Below are 25783 nucleotides of genomic sequence, written 5' to 3' on the forward strand. Positions count from 1 at the left end.
GCATGTGGGATCCTCCCAGACCGGGGCGCGAACCCGGTTCCCCTGCATCGGCAGGCGGACGCGCAACCACTGCGCCACCAGGGAAGCCCCTTATCTTTTTTTTTTAAATCATTTTTTTTCTGTTTCAACTTTTTCTTTCCCTCCCTCCTTTGTGGAGGAAAATTGCCCTCTATGGGGCTGCATGTTATTGGGGAAGCAGCTTTCGATTGTGTAATGATTGTCAGGTGAGACTGTTCCATATGTTCAGGCCATAAGGTATGAGACCTTGGTGAGCATTGGCTGCTTGGATATAACTGGGGCACAGTAACATAAAAAACAAATTTTTGCTCATAAAAGATACACAAGCAACCTTGTGTATTTTCTGTATTTTGGCTTACCCTGAATAACGATTTTAGGTATTATGGAGAGAAGCCATATGGATTAACAAAGGTTTGTACTTAGGCTTCCAACAACAGGAATGATTTGCCCCAGTGAGCCTTGAAAAAATTTTATAATGCACATTTTTGTTCATAAATTGTAATCATAGTTGGTATAGGAACTCAGATGGAACATGTGACTAAATCAGAGAAGGAACTGTTAAAATGATATATTTTTAAAAAGCATCTGCTTACTGTGTCATACAGATGAATTTTAATTAAAATACTTTCAAGATCTAGTTAGGTGGAAAATCAAAGATATAGTATATTTTTCAGGGAGATAGGGTCCACTTAGAGGAGCTAAAGCTTGTTTTGTTTGTACCCGGACTAATTTGAGGCAGAATGAATGGATATCTAGGTCACTCTGGTGTGTATTCATTCATTCACTTTTTCACTTACTCATCAGGCAGTTTGACTGTATACTGTGCTAGTTGCTGAGAATTGTATAAATATGGACCTTCCAAGGCTCACAGTCTAGTTGTAAGGGACAAATAGATGTAATTAGGAAATAATGTGGTAAAAATAGCCAGCAAAATTTGTTGCCCAAAATAAGTGGTGGTGCACGTGTGTTAGTTTCTATGAAATATGTATATGAAGTTTCCTTTTGGGAATTAGTGGGAAAATTGCTTTTACATAAACTCATCATTAAACAATTTGAAGCTATTGAGGCTTCAACAAGCCATTAAGATTAAGTCAAAATGCTTGCTTTTGGACTATCAAGGGCCTGTTGATCTACATAGGCAGAGGGGGTTCTGTAAGATCCTGAAATCAAGTTCTAGGGTTTTATGATGGGGCTAGAACAGAGAACCCTTTATGAGAACACATTTCTAGCTCCCAGCAGGGATCATGTGGCTAACACTCCTGGGAAGAACTTGACAGCAGGCTGAATTGAGGCACATTTCCTGTTAGGCTCTCTGCCTCAGTGGCTCTGATCTTTGCTTGGTTGGAGGACAGAACCACTAACGGGCTCTCAGGTGGTGCCACAGCGCAGATGATGCTTTATGACCGTGTCCTGAATCTTTACCAGGCACCCATTAGTGTTTATACAAAGAGCAGGGGATGGATTTAACGTGTTCTTATTTACCGTTTAATTGGAATGTGTGACATGAAGGAAAAACATGTTCACTGGGTCCTTTGTAAAACATCATGAACAGCATGGCTTAGCCTTGGGTATTTAGGCTTTCTGCAGAAATAAACTGCTGGTTTTGTTTTGTTTTGTTTTGTTTTGGTGGTACGTGGGCCTCTCACTGTTGTGGCCTCTCCCGCTGCGGAGCACAGGCTCCGGACGCGCAGGCTCAGCGGCCGTGGCTCACGGGCCCAGCCACTCCGCGGCATGTGGGATCTTCCCGGACTGGGGCACGAACCCGTGTCCCCTGCATCGGCAGGCGGACGCGCAACCACTGTGCCACCAGGGAAGCCCTAAACTGCTGGTTTTGATGGTGCTTGAGTTTGCGTTTCGCCAGCATTAAGTGAGCACCTAACTGTGATATGGAAGGTCAAGGCATAAGTCATACAGACTGGAGAACGGGTGTCAACTTTTACCTCTTATTGGTAGTGTGGCCTGGGGCAAGTTCACTTTGTTTCGCACTCTGCAGATTGTTGGGAGTTTCGAATGTAATAATGCAGTTAAATGCCTCCTACAGTATGCAACCGTGGTCAGGGTTCAGTACTAGATGGTGGTGATAATGTAATCGTTATTAATAGAGATTGTGGGCACCATGCTCGATCTTCGTACGAAGAGCAGGAATCCTCCCAGGAAGGAGCTTGGGGTCTGAGAAAGACCAGTACTGCCTTTGCTGGGGAGGACGTGGCTTCTAGACCCTCTGATGGCTGTGGTGTGGATGCCGCGCTGCTGCCGCGGCTGCCCCTCCTCGACACCTGGGGGGGTGGGGGCAGCTGAAGCGCAGCCGGCCTGCAAGGCCGGTCACTTTATTCAGTGCCGGCTCGGACACTCACCGTGCTGAGTGTGGCGCGTTCTGTGAAAACGAGCCCCGAGAGATTAGCCATTCATTTATTTTTGGTCGTTTCTTGAAGTAGTGGCAATCACCACCTATAACGCAGTTGTTGCGTCTTTTTTGCAGACGTTGCTCGAATATCACATGTTCCTGACTTCCCTGTCTGAACTAGCACCACTCTTCACTGTCTCTGTGTTCCTTCAGTCAGAAAATATCTGTGGAGCCCCTGGGGGAAGCTGGTGGTACAGCAGTGAGCGGAGGATGCAGAGGCCCCTGCCTTGGGGAGGGCCACGCTGCTCTGGCTTTGCAGTCCTCAGCGTCTGGCGTGCTGTGCCCTGCGCGTGCCGCTTTATTTTCTGCCTCCACTGGAACGACGCTGGACACTCTGTGGAGTCAGAGACTTTGTTTTGTCTGCCACCGGCTCCCCAGTGCCCTGAGCGGAGCCCGGGACGTGACTGGCTCTTAAGGAATATTTTGTTGCGGTTGTTGAGACCCAGATGCAGGAAGAGCGAGCCCACCTTTGACTACTGAGGGTCGCAACTCAAAGCCAGTGTACAGAGGAGGAAGTGATTTAAGTTCAGTAAGGGACAGGAGGGTCATGTTCCGGGCCGGGAAGGAGCTCTGGTTTGGGCGCCAGCAGACCTGGTTTGGGGGCCTTGGATCTGCTCCTGATAAACTACTTGACTTTGGGCAACTCTTTACATTTGTGAGTAAAAAATTGGATGAGATTCTCTGTAAGTCTCTTCAGACCCATACTCCCTACCCGTTTAAAATAGGCAGACTCAACCACTTTCGATGTGCGTGTATCTTTTCAGTAACCCGGACGCTACTGAGCAGGTGAACTGTGTGAAACTTTTAATCCCTCAACTGTATAAGGTTTCATCCTGGGTCCAGAGTTTGTTAGAAAACTAAAATGCCTTCAACTCAGTACTTCTGAGTATGATACGCCTTCCTCGCTTCTCCGTCCTCCGCGCTCCCGATCCTTGTCTTCTTTACATCCCATCGTTTAGCCGCGGTGGCCCCTCTGCCTGCGAAAGGCTCGTCCCCGGGAGGCTCACGGCTTCCGCACAAGCCTGCGGGCGTGTGTGCAGGACCAGCGGCCAGTAGTGTTTTTAATTGAGGAGAGGACTCTTCTGTGGGACAGCAGTTTGTCTGTTCACGAGCTGCCCGGATCTGGTGTTGAGGCAGCAGCCGCTGGGAGTCTTGATGAGGCTGAGCTCTCTGCCCTCAGTTAGGGAGACTCCCCTGCCCTTTGCCGGAGAGGCGCCATCTCGGCAGGGTTCAGGTAACCAGATGCCTCCGACGGGGGAGCCTCAGACGGTCCGCTGTCCTCACCCGCACCAGGTGATGGTTGAGCAGTTTGCCTGCCTGATGGGATATTGGCCTCATCGACCTTATTACCTCATGTGCTACTTGAGCTTTTTGATTAGAGTGCTTCTGTGGCTTTGCTGGCTGCTTCTGTCAGCAGGGTTTCTAAGGGAGCGTGAGACAGTGAAGGAACGTGGATGGGCGTTGGTGTTTGCATTGCCGGGTTCAGATCTCACCGCCGCTGCTTACTGGCCCATGTGTTTTTGGTTCTAAAAGCTCTGGTCCTCAACTTCCTCATCCTGAAGTTTGGGAATGGCACTAAGTCACTTGTTAAAGGAAACCGTGTTCCTAGAGCACATGGGTTAGTGCCAGGCACAGCGTGGGTGTTCAGTGAGTGCGCTCTATCACTGTTATCTTTTGCACATGCAAACAGTGCCCCTCCTTACATAGTCTCTCTGGTCCAGGAAACTGTCCCTCTCTGGCTCCATTCCCCACTCTCCTCCACACACGCACACACTCTGATAACCTTTTTATGGTGCGTCCCCCAGCTCTTAGGCATAATTATGCCCCACATATCTAGAGGTCAGACACTTATCATCTGGAATATATCCAGGAACCGGAAGTCAACAGCAGAGGCCTCTCTCAGCTGCCCTAGGGTCCAGGCCAGAGGGTGGGTGCCAAGGACGGCAGCTGACGGGGAGGGGGAGAATACAGCGCCAGGGCGGGGCCGCGAGGCGTGGTGGCCAGCGGTCCTGTTCCCACGCTGCCTGTCCAGGGTGTTACAGTCTCTGGTGCTCCCAGTGATCCTGAGAATTAAGGCAGAATTGCACTCCCTTCTCTATTTAAGAAAACAGGACAGTATAAAATTTGTTTCTCTGGGATTTCCAACCAAGATAGTTTAAAAAAAAAAAAAAAAAAACCTCTGATATTTTGGTGTCATCCCCCCCCCGCCCCGAGATAATCAATTTATGTAGAAGTCTTAATTTTTCAAGTTTGATGAAAATGTTAGACAGTGAGCTCTGGGGTCACAGTCCAGGGTGTGAACACCTACTTGCTAGGTGACCCAATGAGACTTAACTATTTGAGCCTCAGTTTCTTCTTCTGTAAAATAAGGGTAATACCCCCTGGCTCAGAGGGTCACCAGCCTCTGATATTTTGGTGTCATTCCCCCCCCCCCCCACCGAGATAATCAATTTATGTAGAAGTCTTAATTTTTCAAGTTTGATGAAAATGTTAGACAGTGAGCTCTGGGGTCACAGTCCAGGGTGTGAACACCTACTTGCTAGGTGACCCAATGAGACTTAACTATTTGAGCCTCAGTTTCTTCTTCTGTAAAATAAGGGTAATACCCCCTGGCTCAGAGGGTCACCAGGAGAATTCGTGAGCCACTGACCGGAAGGCATCAGATGCGGGTGCCCGGTGGGTGTGGGAATTTGCTGTTTCCCTGCTGTTCCCTCTGTTTCTAGCAATAACATCCCCTTGTGTCTACTAGTCAGTTACTTGGTGAACTTTCCGAGACCGTTTGATACGTAGGTTGTGTACTTCAATTAGATTATAAGCTCTTTACAGTCAGGCACCCTATTTTCGACCACGGATTTTGCTGATAGTGTCTCCTTACCAGACTGGCCACGGCTGCTGTGGTCCACTCCGCCAGGGGCTCAGCATTGGTGTCGAGTGAGACTGGCTCTTGTGTTCATCTGTCACTGAGAGTTCTTCCTGTCCCTGAATCCAGAGGATGAAGTTTGTGTTAAATAATGCTGTCCTTGGACTTTTGTAATCCCCCCACCCGCATGTGCATAGAAGCTTAGACTCCTAGAATTTAGGTCTAGAAGAAATTTCGCTTTAGCATTCCTGTGGACAGTGGCGAGTTCTGTGATGGGTCAGCCCACCCAGGCAGGGGCTCAGAAGCTGTCACTTGGCCAGGGCCACACAGGCAGTTAGTGGTGGAGCCAGGCTGGCCCTTGGGTGTCTGCGTGACCCAGGTTTCTTCCCCCTTTACAGCCGATGGGGCCTAATGCCTTGTTCTTTTGCTGTGAGGCTTTGGTGTCAAAATCCTGCCCTGAGAGAACCTTAAATGTGGAGTGAACTTGGTCTGTACACCGGTGTCTGTGGCTTAACCCTGTCCCTGAACCCTTTCTCTGTCTGCCCCGTCTGCCCTCGTGTCTCCAAAGTGGGTGGCAGAGCTTTCTCCATGTAGCAGTTTTCATTTCTGTGATGATTATGGTGTCTAAAGGGTTTTATACTTATAAACTGGAACCACACATGTAGACTCTCCTTGTACTCAGATGGGGAGTGATTTGAGGGGAGGTCAGAAGGCCGTGTCTGCCACACACACTCCCCTGGGGCCCTGCCAGGAGTGTCCTCTGGAAGGACCTTGCTGAGACCATGTGGAGAATGCCTGGGAAGGAGATGACACGTGTCGCGTGGACTGTACATCGGGCCTTCGCTGATGGAGCAGCGCGAGAGGTGCCATGGCTCCCAGAAGGTGGACGCCGTGTGAGGCCGGAGCCCGCGTGGGCCGAGTCGAGTTGGCTGTGCTGCTTCTCCGCAGGGGATGCCCGAGGGCCCTAGTCACAGAGGGGCGCCCTGGAAACCACGCTGCCGACCTCTGGGCTCTTGTTCGGGCTGGTTGGGCTCGTGGTCTGTGACGAGAGCGCAGGCACGTCAGGCCGCGCGCCATGCTGGGGGGAAGGCAGGGGTCGGGGGTCACATCCGAGTTTACATCTCTTCCCGTCTGTACTGTTTTTCTTACTTAGGAATTTTACTTCGTCTCTTGAGCCTCAGTTTCACCATCTGTAAAATGAGGGAAATGGCACCTATGCTAACTGCCTTCTAGGGTTGTTATTGAAGTTGAAATGGTACACACGGTCTTCTTGGGACTGAAACTCCTTCCTCATCATTTTTAGCATTTAGCATGCTGCCTGACACAGTGGGCATTTCAGGTTTGTTGAATAGCATTCTGTAATCTGTAAGGTATGCTACACACATGGTAGTTGTTACTAATAATTAAGCTGGTGGTGTTTGCCCACAGACTTTAGGGGCAGGGGGAAGGAACAAAAATCCAAAGCAGGCTCATCGCGCCGTCGTTTCTAGGACCTCGGAGTTCTGGCAACGCCCAGAACCACGCACAACTGTGGGCATGTCAGACCCGGGGCCCCATGCAGCGATCAAGGCCTCGGTCTTAATCACGTAACAAGCTTTGGAATGTGTAAAGTGGTTTCCCATTCCACAGTTGGTATAAAAGGATGGGGGACACATTGCCTGGCCCCCAAGAAGAATACAGTGTGGTAGGTTTTTGTTAAACTGAGTCCACAGATAGCCGTCAGACAGTTGAAAGCAGTCAGAGCCTAAGAGAGGAACAGGGCTGGGCTGTGGTGCTCAGGGGCCATAAGTCAGAGCCAGGATGGAGGGGCCGTCTCTCCGCCTCTGAGACGGTGCATCTCTTCCTGTTAATCTGGCTCATAGGATCAAACAGTAACTGCTGGAGGTGAAAGGGGCCGTAGAGATTAAATCACGTGCAGCCATCTTGGGCCATCCGTGAGCAAAACACCGAGCCCAGCATTGTAGGCGTCAGAAGTAGGTAAGACCACATGCCTTACCCTCAAGAAACCTGGCATCTAGTGGGGAAGACAATTTTTCACCAATGAACAGTAAAACAAGGCAGGGTGAAAGTAGGTTTTCTCCAAGAGGTAGGATCAGGGATTTGGGGAGAACGGGGGGATGGGAAGGCTTCTCAGGGAGGGTGGCCTCTTGGTGGATCCTGAGGGCTCTGCAGGATTTTGATAAGAGGACAGGGCGGGAGTGGGGAAGGCAGGAACACCCACGGCTCTTCAGGGAATGAGTTGTCCCGATAGGAGCAGGGTGTGGAGGGTTGATAAAGGGATTGTGGAGATAGAGGCAAAAGAGGAAGGTGGTCAGATCGTGGGAAGCAGCTCTCTTTGTCATCACAGAGTTTTATTCTGTGAAGGAATGTAAGCCCTGTGGCTTTTCACCAAGTCACTTACTTTGAAGAGAAAAGAGCTGAGGTCCTGAGAACTAGGCTGAGGGTGAGAGGGGACCTGACTCCCCCCTTCTGTGCTGGGGTGCTCTGCAGGGGGCAGGCGGGGGGACGCTGTCCTCCTGGTGGGTGCTGAAAGCACGGTGCTGCAGGGCCCTGGGCAGAGGTTGAGAAGTTCTCAGAAGAACCGCTCATCCTCAGTGTCCGCCGAGTAGGTTTCGTCTGTTTAATGATTAGAGGTAACATGTGCATTTTGTCCTTGACACCTCACCTGATTTTCCCTTTTCCTCCGTCCCAGCTGGTGAGTGCTGGGCCTCGGTGACCCGTGGGAGGAGGTGAAGGGAACAGGGGGGCGCCAACCTTGTTGAATTCGTAGGGACGGACTCTTTCCCGGGACCTTCAGCTTTGTGATGGAGAGTGTCGGGTGGCTGGGAGATTAGCCACTGCCTGTCCAGCGCGGGAACTGGCAGGGAGGAAGCCTGCACCTAAGAGGACCGCAGACGGGCCTGGGCTGAGCTGAGGGACTTGAGGAGCAGGAGGTGCGAGAGGCAGCATCTCTCATTTTTTCCTTTTCTTAAAAAAATTTTTTTTCCAAAAATTAACATGTGTAGTTCATCGAGTTTCTTTCATCAGTTTTTTGTAGCGAGCCAGACCACGTGCTTGGGACATACTGACAGGGAGACGTTTGAGTGTAGCCTGCAGAACACATTCCTCAGGGAAGGGCTGGAAGCAGAGTCGTCCTCAGTGTCAGACAGCCAGCAACGCTCCCTGCATGGACGCTGACCAGCGCTGTTGTTGCGAGGGGGCATTGGGGCAGGTGGGGCAGACAGACGCCCGAGGCCGTGATGCTGGACCTGCCTTCGAGTTTAAGTAATTGAGGAACCGGTGAATACAGAGAAATCTATCTCAATGTCTTTGGAAGGTACTTGATGAACTGAGGCATCATGCAGTCCTGCACCAGCTACCCCGAGCTTCCGTAGGTCACTCCAGCCCTCAAAAGGATCCTGTGCTCCGCTCGGCCTCAGTCTGTCCTCAGGTAAACCGTGGTGTTTAATAGTGTCCTGAGAGTGAAGGAACAGTCACGAGGGAATCCAGAGGCCAGACATCTAGGGACTTGAACTTTTTTTCTCAAGTTAAGGGAATGAGAACATCCATTTGAAAGAAATAAAGGGGATGGAAAGTTAGGAAAGAAACATAGTCAAGTTTTTGTGTTATTGTTTTAGTTTTAAAAATCAGCTTAACTGAGGTATAATCCACATACAGTAAAATTTACCAGTTTTAAGCGTGCAGTTCAATGAGTTTTGTCACATGTATCAGTCATATAACCGCCACTACAATCATAATAATAGGAGTCCCGTCACCTCGTGCCCCTCTGAGGTCAGCCCTCCAGTTCCTCTTCTCCTGGCCCTGCACAGTCACTGATGTGCTTTATGTCACTATAGTTTTGTCTTTGGTAGAATTTCCTATAATTTTGAAAACAAAACGGAATCATACGGCATGTAGCCTTTTGTGTCTGGCTTTATGTGTGTGTGTGTGTGTGTGTGTGTGTGTGTGTGTGTGCGCGTGTGCGTGTGCGTGTGCGTGTGTGTGTAGATACATATTTATTTATTTATTTTATTTTTGGCTGCATTGGGTCTCAGTTGTGGGATCTTCGTTGTGGCACGCAGGCTCTCTAGTTGTGGCGCACGGGCTCCAGGGCGTGTGGGCTCTGTAGCTGGCGGCACGTTGGCTCTCTCGTTGAGGTGTGCCAGCTCACTGACTGGGGCGCGGGCTTAGTTGTCCCGTGGCACGTGGGATCTTAGTTCTCTGGCCAGGTATCGAACCCGCGTCGCCTGCACTGGAAGGCAGATTCTTTACCACTGGACCACCAGGGAAGTCCTTCTCCCTGAGGTTTTGATTTATATTCCTCTGCTAATGATGTTCAGCATCTTCTCAAGTCCTTACTGGCCACTGTATAACTTCTTTGATCTACGTGTGTGCACTTACACCTCGTAAGTTGCAAGTTGGTTATCTTCAACGTTTACAGTCGTTAAAAAGTTTTCAAAAGCCCAGATTTACCCTGTAATGTTTGCATCTCCTAGCAGTGTGGTGATATACCTGGAACATCTTGAACTCTTGATGAGAATGGACTGAGGGGTGCAAATTCACTTATTTGTTTCTGTGCCTGTCGGTAGGGAGCTCGGCAGGTGTTGAGGAAGACTCTCATAAACTGGCGTTGCTCCAGTGACGTAGCTCTACAGTGACACTGTTTTTAGTGCCGTTTAGATGAAGGAACTCGTGTGGACCCGGATTCATGGAATGACCATTGCAGGCAGCCTTCCTAATCAACGACACGTTTACAGGTCAGACAGGTTCGCAGAGAAGGCAGGAGGGGGAGAGCTGTTTTAGGGTCCCTGGAGAAGCGATTGTCCTGGCAGCACAATTAATTCATTTAGTGAATATTGATCGAGTGCTAACTATGTGCTAAGCGTGGCTCTGGGGTGATCAAGATAGAAAAAAATAGCACAGCAGCACAGGCACCAGAATGTTAAAAGTTGGTGTTTGGGGGGGGGGGGTGTGTGTGCGCGCGCGCGCACGTCTGGACCACCTTTAGTTGAATGTCAGGCAAAGCAGCAGGCAGTCGTGCAAGAAGAAATTAGTGTCCCACCCATGATGCCATGATAATATTGACATGGGTTTAGTGTTACTGTAAGTTTCAGGTGCTTGTTGTCTAACATATTTGAGATAAGGAGGGCAAGAAGATATTAGATGCTGTCAGTGATAGAGAGTTGAGACAAATTTCATACTATTTCAGAGCTTTTGAATTAGTTTAAATAAAGAATATCTTGGGCTGTATTTTAAAAATGTTTCTGACCATCTGTTTCTATTTATATGTGCAATTCAGAGTTTTCTCCATCTTGTAACTGAAAGAATACTGAAGTGCAAGTACAGGCCACTGGCATCCACACAGCCGATTTCAAATGAATGAAAACAGCCTCATGGTTTCGTTGATCCCATTTATAGGATGTGATGGTATATATTTGAACAGTTTGTATTCTAGTAAGATACCTTTTAAATCTACTCTGTTTAAAAAGCCATTGAACGGGTGAGTGGGACACATCGTGACTGTCCCTTGGCGATTGTCCTGCCCTGCCCAGCCCTGCTTGTTTGACCGTGTCATCCGCCTGCCCCTGCCGGGGCTCCTCCACCTTCTCACAGCTGCCACTGTCTCCAGGGTGTGACTGTGTTTACCTTCCGCAGGAAACCTTTCCCTGTTAGCCGAGCTCCGTGTTGTTTGGTGTAAACAAAAGACGATGAGTGTGGTTGTAGTCCATGTTCATGGAGCGCCTACAGGTGTCAGGCACTGTGCTGGGTGTGGAGAGTCAGAGATGAGAAGTCAGGGGTCCTGTCCTGGAGTTGCTGCTAGGCCTGGCTTTGTTCCCTGGGGCTTCGTTTCTGAGAGATCTCAGTTGCCTCAGGAAATTTTAAGGCTTTGAAAGCAGGGACTGTTTCATACACAGTGGTATGAACCAAATCTCACACAAGGATGTAAACAGAATAGCTGCTTAATAAGCTTTATGGAATGACTGCAAGTTTTAGAAAAAACTTTCCCCCCAAATGAAAATAGCTTTATTTTCTCGGTTTGTTGTTTCTTGACTTTTAAACAGTTGTTTACCTTGAACAGACTAAGGAAACAGCACATGATGTCAGAAAGAACAACAGGCTAAGATACTGTGAAAGTATTTTTTTTGAACTAAAAAAATTACAAAGGTGGCATCTCGGTTTTATCATTACCTCTGTGGCCTTGGAAAAATAACTTCACTTAGTCTCTGCTCTGTTAATGATAATATTACCTGTGTTTGAGGATCACCAGCCATAGTATATGTAAAAGCACTTTGTGTTGAAAGTGCTGTACGGATGTGAGACATTTATTATCGCTCCCACCGGCAACACGACTGCTGGTATCTCCACGTTGGTATTTTGACCTTCTGGTAAATTGGACTGACACACACTTTACATTTCTTCCTATTGTGAGAAGTCCAAGCCAGGGAAATACGAAATTTTTAGTTAAAAATTGCCTTTTGCCATGACCAAGTGTGTGTTTTTACGTTTGGAACAGGACTGATTATTCACAGTGTTAATAGCTAGTCATTAAATGACCCTGTTGAGAGCCTTGGGCAGGATTCTTAGCTACCCTGGAAAATTAATCCATTACGTCACGTGTATTTGAATACAGCTGTAGTCCCTCCTTGGAAAGACAGCTGAAATGCAGACTGTCTTAAAGACAGTAGTTTCACAGAATTTTACGTCTGGGACCTCGGAGGAGAAGTGACTCGTCTAGGGCTACAGTATGAGCAGGCGACAGAGCTTGGATGGCGCCTTTTGCCGGCCACCATGCTCACCCCCTGTTTTGCACAATCCGTCATTCCAGTCACTGTGATAAATGTAGACCTTCCCAGATGCCTGGGCTGCGTGGCTTGGGCCAGCAGAACATCTGTGTACTCTTGCAGCTTCCTCAGGTTTCTTAAGGAACAGTAAATTTGTATCTCTGCTTTTTTTGAAAGGTAGTAAATACTTTGCGTATTAGCTTTAAAGCAGATAGCATTCTGGTCTGAGAAACGTGGAAACCATGTCTGGTGTGAGACACCGCGCCACTACATGTAGTGTCTGGTTTTAGGGCTCAGCATTCAGAGTTCCCCGGGGATCGCAGCACGCAGCGGGCACGTGTCCTGTCAGAGGGGCGGGGTCTGCCCTGTGGCCCCCCGGTGCGGGCCGGAGGGGCCCTCTCCCCTAGGCTGAGGAAACCAGCCCCCTGCTCTCCCTCTTGTTCTGTTACTGGGGTTTAGAGTTTTCTTTTCTTTGGATGGAGAGCCAAGAGAATAAAACGAATGGTCAAGAGCCCTTCCTTGGGGAGAAACACTCACATCCCCAGATGCTGAAAATAGGCAGTCTTCAATGACCCTCAGAAGCCGCGTCAGCCAGCTGAGAGCTACTCTCGCCTTTGGCTGCCCGTCCCACCCCCACCGCCCCTCAGTGCCAGGGACCCGCCCTGCACACCCCCTCCCCGCCCCCACGTCCTGCCTCATCCTGCCGCCTTGCCTGCCCTGTGGCCTGCTCTTCCTGCCCAGCTGCTCGCTCCTCTGGAACGTCACCCTGTCGCGCTTCCCTGACCTGGCCAGTCCCTCATTTCTGTCCATGCCACGGCCTCAACTCCACACCTTCTCCCCTGCCTCCTCGATAAGAGGGAGCTGTTTGGGGGTGGGGTTATTCGGAGGGAAGAAGAAAGAGTGAGGCCGTCTGTCCCCCGGAGGCTCCTCCTCTCTGGTCCCTGCTTTGCTCCCAGCTGGGCGCAGTTGGTGGACGCCCGGCCTTCCGACGCCGTGGAAGCAGTCTTCTGCGCGTGTGTTTAGCGGAGGTTTCTTTTCTTCGAATGGACTCTTCTGATCCCCGGCGTGTGAAGAGTGGGCCCTGCCACGTTCCAGGCTGCGGGTGCTGGTGCTGAACTTCCCCATACCATCTTCTCGGCTCTCGCACGCACGCCTGAAGCATTCTGCGCGGCCTGGGTTAAACGGAGCAGGAGTGTGGAGCCCGGTTCTGCAGGGCACGGGAGCGGTGGGCACCTGGTGTAGACCACCTCTAGGCTCCCTGGTGCCGGGAGCCCCACGTACAGCGCCAGGGCTCGGGGCAGGCTTGATGCTTTCGCACCTCTGGGTGCCTCCAGCTTCGCTCCCAGCATGTGTGTCTAGTGTACGTCCAAGCTCTGTCCACCTCTCCCCGCAGATGGCCACCCTTTGAGTCTAGGGTAGGGCACCCTGGGGAAGAAGCCCACTCAGACCAAGGCTGTGGATGCAGGGTCCTGGGGGGGCTGGGTGTCCGCAGTGCGGTCTGGGGGTTGGTGTGGTGCCTCCTTGGCCCTGTTGTTCTCACCGTATGTGGACAGGGCGCGGCCGCAGGAGAGCTGGAGCAGGACGCTCCAGGGTAGCCGCCAGGTCCAGCGGCAGCCGTGGGTCTGTGCCAGTCAGTGACCAGCCGCGCTACTGCCTGCTGTGCTGTGCTGTGCCAGCTGCCGGGGCTGCGGGAGGGGAAGGGTCCTCAGGTCGACGCGGACGCTCTCCAGCTGCTGGGCAGCGCTCACCCGTGTGGTGTAATCTTCACAGTCGCCGTATCGAGTGGACGTTATCGCCCCATTCTAGGGACGTGGAAGCTGAGGCCCAGGGCTGGAGTCATTCGTGTGTGGGGATGCGGGAATTAAAGCCCAGCTCTGTGTGCTCGGCCATGGTCTCTACTCCAGCGGTGCTCTCACAATAAGCTGGGGTCACGGGGGTGAGTGGGGGGCAGCGTGCGTGGTCTGGGGCAGGAAGATGCCTGGGTGGTTCCCATGCGCACCTGGCCTCCCCAGTTTATCTTTCTCTCCCCCCATTACTGCACTACTTGAATTGCAGAAAAAGGAAAGGTTAGTTCCTAGACGTGCAGCCTTGGGGATCGGCGGGGCGTGTGGATGGAGGACAGGCACCGAGACTCTGGGGGTAAAGCAGGAGGGGCACCGAGGGATCCAGGCAGCACGTTGGCCTTATTTGCATTTTCACCTCCTTCTTTCAGAACCCTCCCTCTGCTGTGTTTAGAGGGTGGCTTTGTGTGTGGCAGGCAGCTTTGGGGCCTCAACAAGCCTGCTGGTTCCTTTTTCCTCTGGTCTCCCTTCCTCATTCTGGGTTTCCCTCCTCCCTACTTTCCACTCCATCACAGGGCAGGGCGCCAGGTCTTTGGGATGGGGAGCAGGAACCAAGAAGTGGAAGATCAACACACGGCAGGCTAGTCGCCCTCTTATCTAATCTGCCTCTTGAAAAGCCCAGGAGTAGATTGTGTAACCCGGCAGGCGAATGCAGATGGTGGTGGCAAATATGACACTTGCCTTCATGCACTGCCCACGCCCTAGGCCCTTGGGAAGACTCTGAAGCCCCAGGCTGGTTACACAGGTAGTCTGGGCAGGTGTGCCTGCAGTCTGGGCAGGTGTGCTCATCTGCCTGGATGAGCTTAGTGGAAAGGGGCTTAAAGGAAGCACAGGGAGTCGGGTGTAAGGGGGATGATTTTCCCGAACGTTAGGGAAGGTGGCTGCAGAAGCCCACTGAGCTCCCTGGCGCTCCTCTGACCTCTGGAAGCCAGGCTGTTAGCAAACGGGGTGGGGGGCACAGTTTGGGAAGCTTGCGCCTTAGCTTGTGGGAGCTCTCCTAGCCTTTCTTTAGTTCAAAGCCAAATAAATGACCTTGGGCAAGTCACTTAAACTCTGAGTCAGTTTCTTCTACTTTATTTATTTATTTATTTATTATTATTTTTGCGATACGCGGACCTCTCACTGTTGTGGCCTCTCCCGTTGTGGAGCACAGGCTCCGGACGCGCAGGCTCAGCGGCCATGGCTCACGGGCCCAGCCGCTCCGCGGCATGTGGGATCTTCCCGGACCAGGGAACCCATGTCCCCTGCATCAGCAGGCGGACTCTCAACCACTGCGCCACCAGGGAAGCCCTCTTCTACTTTAAATTAGGGGAACTGATGATTTCACAGGGTGTTGTAAATGTTGCCCAAGATAACGGATGTTAAAGTGCTTTGTGGAATTTAAATTGATGTATGATACTTGGGACTGCAGATGCCTTTTTAGACTCCCATCTCCTGCTGTCTTTGGAACTAAAAGGTGTTTCTCTCAAATGCTGATGACCTTAGCTGAGTAACACTGTGGCTGTTCATTCCCTGGATACACCTGTAGAGCTTCAGGCATCGCCCAACCCTACCCTACGGTCACCTTCACAGTGTGGCCCTTTGTGAGCAGTGGGTGGGCAGAGCTTGGTGTGGCCCCTGCAGGTGTGAGAGCGGCAAGCCTGCCTGGAGGCCTTGCTTTGTGAGTGGGGTTCCTGATACGTGGGGGTCTGTGCGGGGCGGGGACAGACTGATACCAGGTGCCCACCACCCCCTTGCACTTCAGACCTGGGATTCCACACTCCTCTCCCTAAATGTTAAAGCTGATATGGCCCAGGGCACCCTCTGCTACCACTAGTCGTGTGGCCCTGCCTTTGTCGTGATACCCATTTAGAGAGTCAGAAACGCACCAGGAAAAGTTTTGGAGAATTTAAAGTGATGGAGAAAAACGGATGCATGTGGAAGTGAAAGGCTGGCAAGAGCTACAAAAGTGTTTTTTTTCTGAGTTATTTCCGCTTGTTGTCATAACCATTATCAGACCTTAAAATATTTATCCTACTGATTGGGACAGTACTGGGGTGATGGTGTTTCTGAGCAGCTACCTTACTTGGTCGTAAGTGTGGTATAGCTTTAGACCCTCTGAGAACTGGAAGACACTGACAGCGGCTGCTGATCGTTGAAGTGCCTGCAATATGCCAGATCCTGTGTATGTTGATGACCTTATCCTAGGAGGCAGATATTATTATTCCCAATTTATAGACGAAGAAACTGAGTCAGGGAGGTGAAGTAATTTTCTGAGACTGTGCTGCTAGTAAGTGGAGCCTGGCTGAGAACCACATCTGTCCAGTTCTAAAGCCAGTGATTTCTAACTTCTGCACTATTCTCCAACAGGACAGCACTGAGCTCTCCTCGTCTGCGTCTGGGGCTTGGAAAGAAAACGGCCATCTCCAGCCTTCTCTCCCCTGTTTATGTTACCAAAGTGGAGTTCATGTGGCTTGATCCTCGTTTCCTGGGGAAATCAGCCTGGCCTGTGATTACGTTGTCCTCTGGGACTGGGACAGATGTGGAAGGCTGGCCTCCTCTCAGCTGAAGGTCGCCTTCCCAGCCTGTTCTGCATCACCAGGCCTGCGGTGCCGGATCTGGTGCAGCGCCCGCACCACCTCCCTCCCACTTCCTGCCAGGGGTGTGTTAGCACCTTCTGGGATAAGGTCCATTCTGTTTGTGATTAGTCTCCTGAGATCGCCCGTTTCCTGCTTGCATCCGAGCTCTCTTGTCGGCCCAGGGAGCAGAGCACTATGGGAGGCTCGGGGGACCCAGGCCCTCCCCCTGCTCCTCGTCTCCCCGGGAACAGGGCACCAGGGCCGGGGAGACTGGGGGTGCCTTTCTTTGCTTCTGGTGGGTTGTAGCTGTTTTGCCAAAATTTGCCTTTCCCTTTTCAGCTCTGCCAGATCTCCCAGTAGCTTTCCCCCCGCCAATAAAAATCAGGACGTGAAGCATTTTTATAAAGCTGGCATTCACATCATCTGTTTCCTACTACGTTTCTCTACATTAGAGATCTAGCGGGGGCTGTGTTGGGTGCCGACCTCTCTAGGGAGAGGGTCCGTGGGGTGCCTGTGCGTACTTGGTTCTTCAACTTTACTTATCTCAGGGCTCTCCTTTGTTAACATGGACATTTGTACATAGGCTGCGTTCTTCCTGCACTCCCATGTTTTCACGTAGTGTGACCCAGTGGGCATCAGTGATACTAACAACTGTCTAGACTTGAATCGTAGGAGTGCACTATAGTTTGTGTGGTTATTCTCCTAGGTTAGGCATTTGGGGCTCTTTCCCATTTTTTCTCAGCAACATCTACATCCTTAAACGTAAACAAAATCTACATCCCTAAACATAATCTAATTTTGTCTATTTTTTAAAAATTAATTTATTTATGGCCGCGTTGGGTCTCCGTTGTTGCACGCAGGCTTTCTCCAGTTGTGGCGAGCGGGGCCTACTCTTCGTTGAGGTGCACGGGCTTCTCATTGCAGTGGCTTCTCCTGTTGCGGAGCATGGGCTCTAGGTGCGTGGGCTTCAGTAGTTGTGACTCACGGGCTTAGTTGCTCTGCGGCATGTGGGATCTTCCCGGACCAGGCATGGAACCCTTGTCCCCTGCATTGGCAGGCAGATTCTTAACCACTGAGCCACTAGGGAAGTCCCATAATTTTGTCTATTTTTTAAAAAAAACTTCATGATATTATAGTGCACGTTTACTTTTGCAACTTGCATCTTTAATATTTTTGTGAAGTTTCATTTGTGTTCTGGGTGGGTAAAGATTGTTCATCTCCATTGCTATGTAGCATTCTGTTATGTGAGTACACAACAGTTCATCTGTTTTCCCATTGACAGGCATTTGGGTTTGTCTAGTTTTCAGCTACTTGGAAGCATGTCATGAACATCCTTGTATGTACCTTCCAGTGCAAACAGTCACATACTATGAGTAACTTCAATATTATTAGGTAATACCAAAGTGTGTCTGTGTTTGTCCTTAGGCACACGATTCACACAGCTGTGATCTAGCTTGGCTATTTATTTGATCTTAATTCTTCATGACACCTGCTGTTCTCCGGGCCTCTGCTTTATTCCCAGGAGGAGGTCGATCCATTATTGCCCTCACTTTAAATTGAGCCTGCAGGCCACATTGCATTTCTTTGCTTCCCAAAAGTGGTCTGGAAATATTTGACACTGTCGTTAACATTCTCTGTTGCTTCAAAAGTTAAGTCAAATGTGCGCTGAGGCAAAGCCACCATCTAAATATCTGTATGACTCTTTCTTGGCAAAGCTGTCATTGGGGCACAGGTCTGGGCATTGTTTTGTTATTTAGTTTTCTGTCCTTCAGATATGTCATTTCTTCTCCAGTTGGCCTTTCATGAAAGGAACGAGGGGAGAGGAGATGGGACAGGCATGGGTCATGGCCCAAATGGGGAAGCCTGTGGTCTGCTGTCCTCTTGTCCCCTCCAGGGCAGAATCTCTGGGTTCCAAGAATGAGCCAGGCCCTTCCCACCCTTGCTGGCTCAAATTGTGACCTTAGGGTGCTAGGGACCAAGCCGGCCCTGTGGTGTCGCCTCTAGTTCAGGGCAGGAGCAGCAGCGCCGGCTGACGGTGCAGGAGAAACGTTTGTGTGGATCCTCAGGTCAGGGGCCGGCAGACCTTGTCTGCAAAGGGCCAGATAGTAAATATTTTAGGATTTGTGGGCCTAAAATATTTAGGATTTTCAGGCCTAGAGGCAAAATTATGTACATCCTTACATAATAACAGAGAAAAGAAATTTCCACAAAATTTTTTTAATGGAAATTAAAATAATGATAGTAATGGAATATAATTGCTTTGGTAATGCAGGTCTGCTAAGAAGAGTGGAATTTTTTTTTACTCTCTTTATTGGAGTATAATTGCTTTACAATATTGTGTTAGTTTCTGCTGTGAAACAAAGTGAATCAGCCATATGCATACGTATATCCCCATATCCCCTCCCTCCCCTCTAGGTGGTCGCAAAGCACCCAGCTGAGGTCCCTGATCTCCCTGCGCTATGCAGCTGCTTCCCACTAGCTCTCTGTTTTACATTTGGTAGTGTGTAGATGTCAATGTTACTCTCTTATTTCGTCCCAGCTTACCCTTCCCCCTCCCCATGTCCTCAAGTCCATTCTCTACGTCTGCACCTTTATTCCTGTCCTGCCCCTAGGTTCTTCAGAACCATTTTTTTCTTTTTTTAGATTCCATGTATATGTGTTAGCATACGGTATTTGTTTTTCTCTTTCTGACTTACTTCACTCTATGTGACAGACTCTAGGTCCATAGAAGAGTGGAATTCTTTCTGGGGGGATAACATTTCTCTCTTTTTTCATTATTTATTTGTTTGTTTGAAGTATAGTTGATGTACGAACCTTTCTCTTAATTGGTTGTTCAGAGTTAGTATTCTCCATCCACCCCATCATTACATGGATTGGAAATATTCATCTATACAGATCCTTAGTGCATGGCTGCATGAAAACAGGCCGAGGGACAGAAGTGGCTTGTGGAGCCTGGATGCTCAAGGTTCATCTCAGACAGACTGCAGTTTTGGCCCCATGGGCCAGCATCAGGACGTAGGTGCCTCCATGCCAGATGGAGGTCCCTGTAGGGCCCTGGGAACAAAGACTAAGGCAGCCCTCCAAAGGGAGACAGACGTGTCGCACGGAGGAAAGAGGAAACGGACCCCCTAGGTGCTACCAGTGCTTTACGGGGTAGCCCTGGGGGATGGCACACAGAGGGGTGCAGGTACAGAGGAGAAGCATAAAGCGGGGTGTGCTTAGAAACAGTACATGGGACGTGGCTGGAGCTCTTGAGAAAGGTAGCCAGACTGAGGAGCTGGCTAATAAATTTTATTACATTTTAATTTTACTCTAAATTTTACTCTAAATATTCCTCTGTGGCCAGTGGCTACCATCCTGGACAGCACGGGTCCGAAAAGGAAAAGTGTGAGCATTCTCCCAGGCAGGCCATCCTTTCCCACGCTGCACAGGATCCCAGACCAGCCGTGGACTTGGAGGAGAGCTGCTTCTATGAATAAATAAGAACCGTGGCTATTAATATAACAGTTTAGGGGATCAAAGGAGATGCTTTTAAAGTGGTTGAAGACAGTTGTTTGTTTTCCTCTGAAATATCTGTGACACATCCCTTCAGTCTTGTTTATGTGATGAGTTTACTCTCTGAAATTTGCTTTGTAAACTAAAGGTCAGTTGTGGTCTAGGTGCTCAGAATTAATGAGGTTTTTGGCCAGACTTAGGCTTTTGCGCAGTTCCTACTTAGGACCATATTGTCTGTTAGATTTTTGCTTGTTTATAGTTTTTACACACAAATTCTGGTTGTAGTTGCAGCTTTTATTTTCCTTCTCCTGAGCTTTCTGGTTATAGTTGCAGCTTTTTTTCCTTCTCCTAAGTTTAGGTGGATTTTGGAGAGGGCAGGGTGTGGGTGAGTGCATGATCTGGTTGGAAGTCTCAGCCTGATTGGTAGAAACTTTAGGTTCCTTGAGACTCTCGAGTTTTATTATTTTTGTTCTAAAATTCCCATGCTGTTTTTACATATAATTGACAGAGACTTTTTCCAGCGTTCAGTCTTAATCATTTTAACTTCTCCTGACCAAGTTCAACCTTAATTATCTGTAAATATGTACTGTAATGAGGGGTGTGTCTTTGAGTGGCGAGGTAATTGCTTTTCCCTCTTGTAATTTTAATTAAAAATCACCTCTACTGCCCACCTCACCTGTACTTCTAAGCTCCTCATAATAGACTCGAAAAGCAACAGTTACTGTTCATCTCCTCTTTCCTGAGTTCAGGAAACAGTGCGTGCCTTTAATGACAAGGGTACAGTTTCCATCTGGTGGCATTTTTACAAGGCTTCCTGCAGTGAATGTTCAGGGAGGGGTGTGCCCCACAGTGCAGCATGGGAGGGGACTTGTCAGAGTTCAGCTGTGTGATAAAGGGCATCTCCTCTGCCGTCGGCCTTCCACACTGAGGCATCTGACTACCCCCAGTTCCCATTTCTCTCAGCACACCTGAGCCAGACCCCCCGTGGACAGAAGATTACTCTCACCTGTGGGAGGGCCGGCAACTGGAGTACTAAAACCCGGTTGAGAGTGGCAGAGCAGATCTCGAAGGCCACTCCCTGTCTTTTCCAGCATGTCTGCTGCCCCGCGTCGAGCTTCCGTCTGTGGGTGCTGGCCGGGCCCTCACCTTTGGGTAGCCTTTCCCTGAATCCACTTCCTGCCTGCCCCGTTGTTCTCACTGGGGCCTGCGTGACCTTCACCTCTCCCCTGCTGAGAGTAAGAAGCTTTCGGTGGCTGCCCCTTGTTTCTGGGCTCAGCAGAGACAACCGTTGTCTGGATTGGGGTCCTGCCTTGCTAGTCTCATGGTCATTTTCTGAGCTGTGTTTTGAGTCCTGTTCTCTGCCAGGCTCTCTGCTGGGTGCTGAGGATACAGTGGCGAACAGGTGTGTGCCTTTAGAGGAGAACATTAGGAAGTGTGTCTGTGTGATTACGCGGGGGACGGGCCCCGGCAGACTGGCACACCCCCAGGGCTCGCTGGTTCACAGGGAGAAGCGAGGGTTGGTGGAAGCGGAGGTGGTCCAGGTTAACTCGCCTCACCGCGGAAGGCGGGTGTCCAGCAGGCAGTGAGGGCAGAGGCGGCTCGGGGGCTTCAGGTGGATGAGGCACGTGACAGGGTGGTGGCTTTTAGGGACCACCTGCTCCATCTTCATTCCCACCACACTGAGCACTGGTCCCACGGAGGCAAAACCCCAGAGGAGCCTCCACGTGGCGCTCCTGTGGCTGCTCTCTGAAGCTGTGATCTAAGCTCAAACATGTTTTAATGAATACATTCTCTGTATTTTAGGCTTTGGACGTGGACCGGATGGTTCTTTACAAAATGAAGAAATCCGTGAAAGCAATAAACATCTCTGGGCTGGGTGAGTATGCATCCTTTCCTGAGGGTTTCTTTGTGGGAAGTTTTGTGTTTGCAGTCCTGATATCATAATGTTGATCAACCGTCAATGAATAATCAACCAAACTCCTTTTCCTGGGCATACAAATTAGAGAGGTGAGTTGGGACGTGTAACTTTTAGAAGCATGGGTGCTTCCGGTTCTCTGAAGTGCAGCTGAGTCTCGCGTGATGGCCCTGCATGGACCAGCTTTGTCAGGCTGGCTAAGAACGGTGGACTCACTTCTGCCTCTGTTATTTGGTTTGTGCTGTTAATTATGCCAGATGCCCTTTCCATTTCTCTCTTACCCAATTCTTGCCTTTCTTGTCTGGGAGGAAAATTAATAAGTATAAAAACATGATCAACTACTCAAAGTAATATTTGATCTAGACTTATATAATTAGGTTAAAAACAAAAAACACTGCAACTTCTGACCCAAAGATGACGGGCTGCACGTGTGTGGCAGGTCTGCTCCCTGCATAAAGCGTTACTAATGATAGAAAATACTTTTTAGAAGTCATTAAGTGACTATAAAGTTTCACTCAGAAATAAGGCAGTGGCAGCCTTAGGGGACTAGCGGTGGTGAGGAATCTTGGAGAGATTGGAGCAGGGCTTGCAGATAGAAGGCTGCCTGGTGGGAGACACAGCACTGCTGAGGGTGGCGGGTACACCGGGGGCTGCCCGTGGATGGTGGCCTGGGAGGAGGAGGAGCCCAGGTGCTTGATCGCTGTACATTGTCCCCTTCACCCTCGTGGCGTCTCCCTTCAGCGGAAGTAGCAATTGGAGCAGAACGCCTCAGGTGGCTGTGACGTCAGCAGGGATGTGAGTGGGGCCTTCTGGAGGGGCGTGTCCCGCCTAACACCCCCGCCCCCACTAAAATGCAGTTCACCCTGAACAAGGCTGGTTTGAGTTGCACGAGTCCACCTACACATGGATAGTTTTCAATAGCAGATGCTAACGTGGTCCATGGTTGGTTGAACCTGCGGATGTGGAGGAACCACGGATATAGAGGGCTGACTATGAATTATACCCTGATCAATCCCTGCCTTGTTCAAGAGTCACCTGTGGTGTGAGCACAGCTCCAGTAGCTGCTTTGCCTCTCCTCCAGGGAGGGCTGTGCAAAGCAAGATAATGAAGGGTCTAGTAGGAGATTTCAGCTACAAAGATGACATTACAATCAAGAATTGCCAAGTACATTTATGAACAGATTTGGCAAAAGATATGCAAGAACCCGACATTGAAAACATACAAAGCTACTGCTGACAGAAACTAAAGAAGACCTAAATAAACAGAGAGGTATATGGTATATGTGGGTTGGAAGACAATATTGATAAGAGGTCATTTCTCCCCAGATTGATGTCAAGAGTCACCACAATCCTAATCAAAATGTCAGCAGGGGCACTGACAAGCTGATTCTAAAATTTAACAAATGCTGCTGGAACCGCTGAATATCTACATGAGAACAAATGAGTCACGACCCTCTCTCATCCCTTACACAAAAATTAATTTGAAATGGATCACAGATTTAAATGTAAAAGCTAAACCTATGAAACTTCTTGCAGAACAATTAGGAGAATATCTTTGCAACCTGGGGAAGGCAAAGATTTCTTGGGTAGGACAAAGAAAACAATAAACATAGAAGAAAAAAATGGATAGACCTCATCAAAATGAAAATCTCACTCACTCACTCAGAGATAGTATCAAGAATAGCCTAACATTTGAAGAACCCCCAAATCAAGAAACTGAAGAACTCATACTTGAGGAAACAGATTTAATAAGGCAATCAGAGCAAGACTGAAAACTAAAATTTGCTAAATGGCAGGCTACACACATAGGAAGAAGGAATTAGTGAGGCCCCATGTTGCCTGAACCCAAGGAGTTAAATGGATGGACGGTGTAAAATAAAAATTAAGAGCCAGTGAGAATAGATTCAGAGGGGTCAATATTAGCATCCACCTAAAAGGAGTTCCAGAAGAGGGAAAAGAGAGTGGAAAGGGGGGAATTTTTTTTTTTTTTTTTAATGGTAGCTGAAAAAAATCCCTGGAACTAAAGAAAGATTTCAGATCTCAGATTTAGAGAGTCCACTGAATTCTAAGCCAAACAAATTTTACATATGTGTGTGTGTGCATATGTGTGTGTGTACTATGTCCATGTGTATGTATATTTATGTATGGGTGGGTATGTGTGCATATCTCAAGACATGTCCTACTGTCTTGACATCAGGTGTAAAGAGAAAATTAAAGATTTACCCAAGATGGGGAGAAAAGCATATCTGTAGGAAAAAATATTTGGAGAAAATATGCTAAAAAATGATTGTTTCAGAGTTTTGACTTTATAGATATTTTCCTCCCTTTATTTTGCATATTTTATATATGGCAATTACATTGATGTTAATATGACTAGTCAGGTATTAATTTGTTTATGACAAGTACCAAATGAATGTGAAATAAGTTTGGGAAGGCAAAGAAGAGAAGGGACTTAATTTGTTCTTGACTGAGCTAGTTCCCGACTAAGTGTGAAAGCCTTCTGGACCTGGAGTTTGTGGTGCTGGCTGTCATACCCTGGAAGAAGTTACTTAGCGTAACTAAAGTAGCGTAACTTAGTGTAACTAAAGTAACTTCTAAGTAACTTCTAAGAAGTTACTTAGAAGTTACTTTTTTTATTTTTATTTTTTTTATTTTTTTTTGAAGTATAATTTCCACTTTATTGTCTTTCCAGGGAACAGTTATTTCTTTACTCTTAAAGGACTGAGCTCCTTACATAGGCTTTGGTGGAGGTCGTGGGGCAGCACCCTGGAAGATAAAGAAATTAAAGAATTAAAAAAAAAACACGCACGGAAGAGTCCCCCCTCAAAGAACTTGACCACTACCTTCCAATCACTAACAATGTATTTGGGCCATAAAAGTATGAAAAAATGTGGAACAAGATTACACTACTCAATCTGTAACAGATTCTTACAGCTATTCTTTAAAAGTGTCTCTAAACAAATGTTTAGGTGTGGGTTTTCACAGACTTAGTTGATCCCATCCATAGGCAGAAATCTTAATTTGATATTCCTTGGGTCCTTCCTTATCTTTTGTCCATTACCCCTCTGGCTTCCCCATCTCCTCTTTAAGATACTCACAGCAGGTCTAAATCGGGGTGGAGGTGTTCGGTCCTTCCGGGCTTCCCGAGAACGATTCCTGACTACCTTGCTGTGAATGGCACAACTCACGCAGTAATGCAGTTTCACATACAGCTTGGGAAGCACATAGGCGTCGAAAACACTCGCTTCGGAAATGTCCCTGACGGCTGCGGCCTCTACGATGTTCCGAATGACGAACTTCTTAATGGCCTTATCCTTGGGCACGCAACGGGCACAGTTGGTACAGCGAATAGGCTGCACGTGGCCGCGGCCCTTTTTGGCACGACCATTGTTCCTTCTTTTCTTGGTCATCTTGGAAGCGAAGAGGCGAAAGAGAAGAAGTTACTTTTTTTAAAAAAATTGATTAAAAAATGTCATACTTGTGCAATGGAATACTGTATAGAATGAAAATGAATTAACTATAAGTATATGCAACCACATAGGTGAATGTCACAGATAAAATATGGAGCAAAAGGATACACATTGTGCGTTTGAATAGATACAGATATAGAAATACATATAGATTTCAAAAATCTCCAAAACTATTCTCTTTTTTTCCCACACATACGCACTGTATTTTATTTTTACAAGAGATAAATAAACTGACACCATGCATTGTAAATGGATGACCACAACAAAAGCAACAATGGTTGCAATTACCAAACACGAAACACACTCATACTATGTCATAATATTGACATTCAGTCCAGTAATCCTCCACTGTAACAGCTCCTTTACTTTGCAGTGAAAATTGATTTGTATATTTTTTGCCTCTGAGTCCTTGTGGGATTTTTTTTTTTTATTCAAACAGAAAGTCACAAAAATTATAATCAT

At 48.6% G+C, this 25783-nt stretch overlaps 2 protein-coding genes across 5 annotated transcripts in view; one reads left to right on the forward strand and one right to left on the reverse strand.

Moving 5' to 3' along the window:
• ASAP2 (ArfGAP with SH3 domain, ankyrin repeat and PH domain 2) overlaps positions 1 to 25783 on the forward strand; it is a 161678-nt gene that overhangs the window by 33240 nt on the left and 102655 nt on the right. For all 4 annotated transcript variants that reach the window (XM_024118649.3, XM_024118651.3, XM_024118650.3 and 1 more), the window contains exon 2: positions 21741 to 21813. In XM_024118649.3, the coding sequence (XP_023974417.1) occupies positions 21741 to 21813 (73 nt within the window). The remainder of the gene's footprint in view (positions 1 to 21740; positions 21814 to 25783) is intronic.
• On the reverse strand, positions 24513 to 25285 carry LOC112063604 (40S ribosomal protein S26). The gene is made up of 2 exons (XM_024118654.1): positions 24950 to 25285; positions 24513 to 24617 (listed from the first exon to the last, which is right to left on the reverse strand). The coding sequence occupies exons 1-2, from the start codon at positions 25259 to 25261 to the stop codon at positions 24582 to 24584; spliced, it is 348 nt and encodes a 115-aa protein (XP_023974422.1). The 5' UTR covers positions 25262 to 25285; the 3' UTR covers positions 24513 to 24581.

The sequence above is a fragment of the Physeter macrocephalus genome, chromosome 12, assembly GCF_002837175.3.
Source record: "Physeter macrocephalus isolate SW-GA chromosome 12, ASM283717v5, whole genome shotgun sequence".
Taxonomy (NCBI): domain Eukaryota; kingdom Metazoa; phylum Chordata; class Mammalia; order Artiodactyla; family Physeteridae; genus Physeter; species Physeter macrocephalus.

Coding starts and splice junctions, on each gene's coding strand:
- LOC112063604 (XM_024118654.1), bottom strand. CDS start 25,261: ATGACCAAGAAAAGAAGGAACAATGGTCGTGCCAAAAAGGGCCGCGGC. Junction 24,618..24,949: donor CACCCCGATTTAGACCTGCT/GTGAGTATCTTA, acceptor TTTATCTTCCAG/GGTGCTGCCCCACGACCTCC.